The sequence below is a fragment of the Wasmannia auropunctata genome, unplaced genomic scaffold (assembly GCF_000956235.1).
Source record: "Wasmannia auropunctata unplaced genomic scaffold, wasmannia.A_1.0 LD327366.1, whole genome shotgun sequence".
Lineage (NCBI taxonomy): Eukaryota > Metazoa > Arthropoda > Insecta > Hymenoptera > Formicidae > Wasmannia > Wasmannia auropunctata.
Window position 1 is genome coordinate 1 of NW_012035524.1, and position 1041 is coordinate 1041.

The window sequence follows — 1041 nt, forward strand, 5'->3', positions numbered from 1 at the left end:
ATTTGCAATAAGAAACTACGCTTACCCATCGACAGCCGTACTTTATTGCAAACACCAAGAGCTGTAAGAGTGACACATATGGGACCAGATCCTGATGGACAATTTTGGTACCAGGGACTAGAAACATCTTTAGTAAATAATATGATGCAAAATATCGAAGAAAACTCTTTGTCGTGTATCACTTCTGTGACATTAAATTTCAATTTTGATGGATTACCGGTGTACAACAGCGCAAAGTATCAGTTCTGGCCAATTTTAGCTTCCGTTAAAAATATACCTACTTTGCCACCAATAATTGTTGGTATTTATTACGGCCAACACAAGCCGAATGTACAAGAATATTTGGCAGAGTTTGTAAAAGAATTAAGTACGATTTTGAAGAATGGTATAAAAATTAAGAGCAATAATCAGTTCATAGCTGTAAAAATTGGATGTTTTATCTGTGACTCCCCTGCAAGAGCATTTATAAAAGGTAAATATAATTTTATAAACAGTAAAAAATAAATTTCGCGCATATTAGTACTATAAGATTTGCAACATTATATAAAAGTTAATACATTTTTTATTTTTGACAAAATTTTCTATGACTATAAAAAGTTGTTTTAGACATTATTATTTTTTAAGTTACACAAACTGTATTTTTATTTAATTAAACGCATTTTTAATCATGCAAAAATATGGTCATAAAAAACATTCAATTTTATTTGTACAAGTTTTGTAATATTTATAAACGCGTTTTTATAATGAAAATAAAAGAAACAAAAACCAATTCTCTATATTATTTTTATAGGTACTGTGAACTATAACCATCGACAAGGTTGCACCAAATGCATAGCAGAAGGACAGTATTTTACGGAAGGTCATCATATGAGTTTCCCTCGTATAGATGCAGAACTCAGAACTGATGTCAGTTTCCGGAACAGACTGGACGAAGATCATCATAAAGAGATCTCTCCTCTTGAAGAACTGCCTATAGATTTAATCAATGATTTTGTAGTGGCTGATTCATTGCATTTATTAGAATTAGGCATTATGAAGAAG

General features: G+C 30.8%; 1 protein-coding gene across 1 annotated transcript; it reads left to right on the top strand.

Annotated features, from left to right (window-relative positions):
* Nucleotides 1-78: 78 nt before the first annotated feature.
* Nucleotides 79-1027, top strand: LOC105460162 (the record flags this gene model as incomplete). The annotated part of the gene is made up of 2 exons (XM_011706607.1): nt 79-472; nt 791-1027. Coding segments are annotated over exons 1-2 (631 nt in total), but the record flags the coding sequence as incomplete, so codon positions are not given.
* Between the last annotated feature and the right edge of the window lie 14 nt (nt 1028-1041).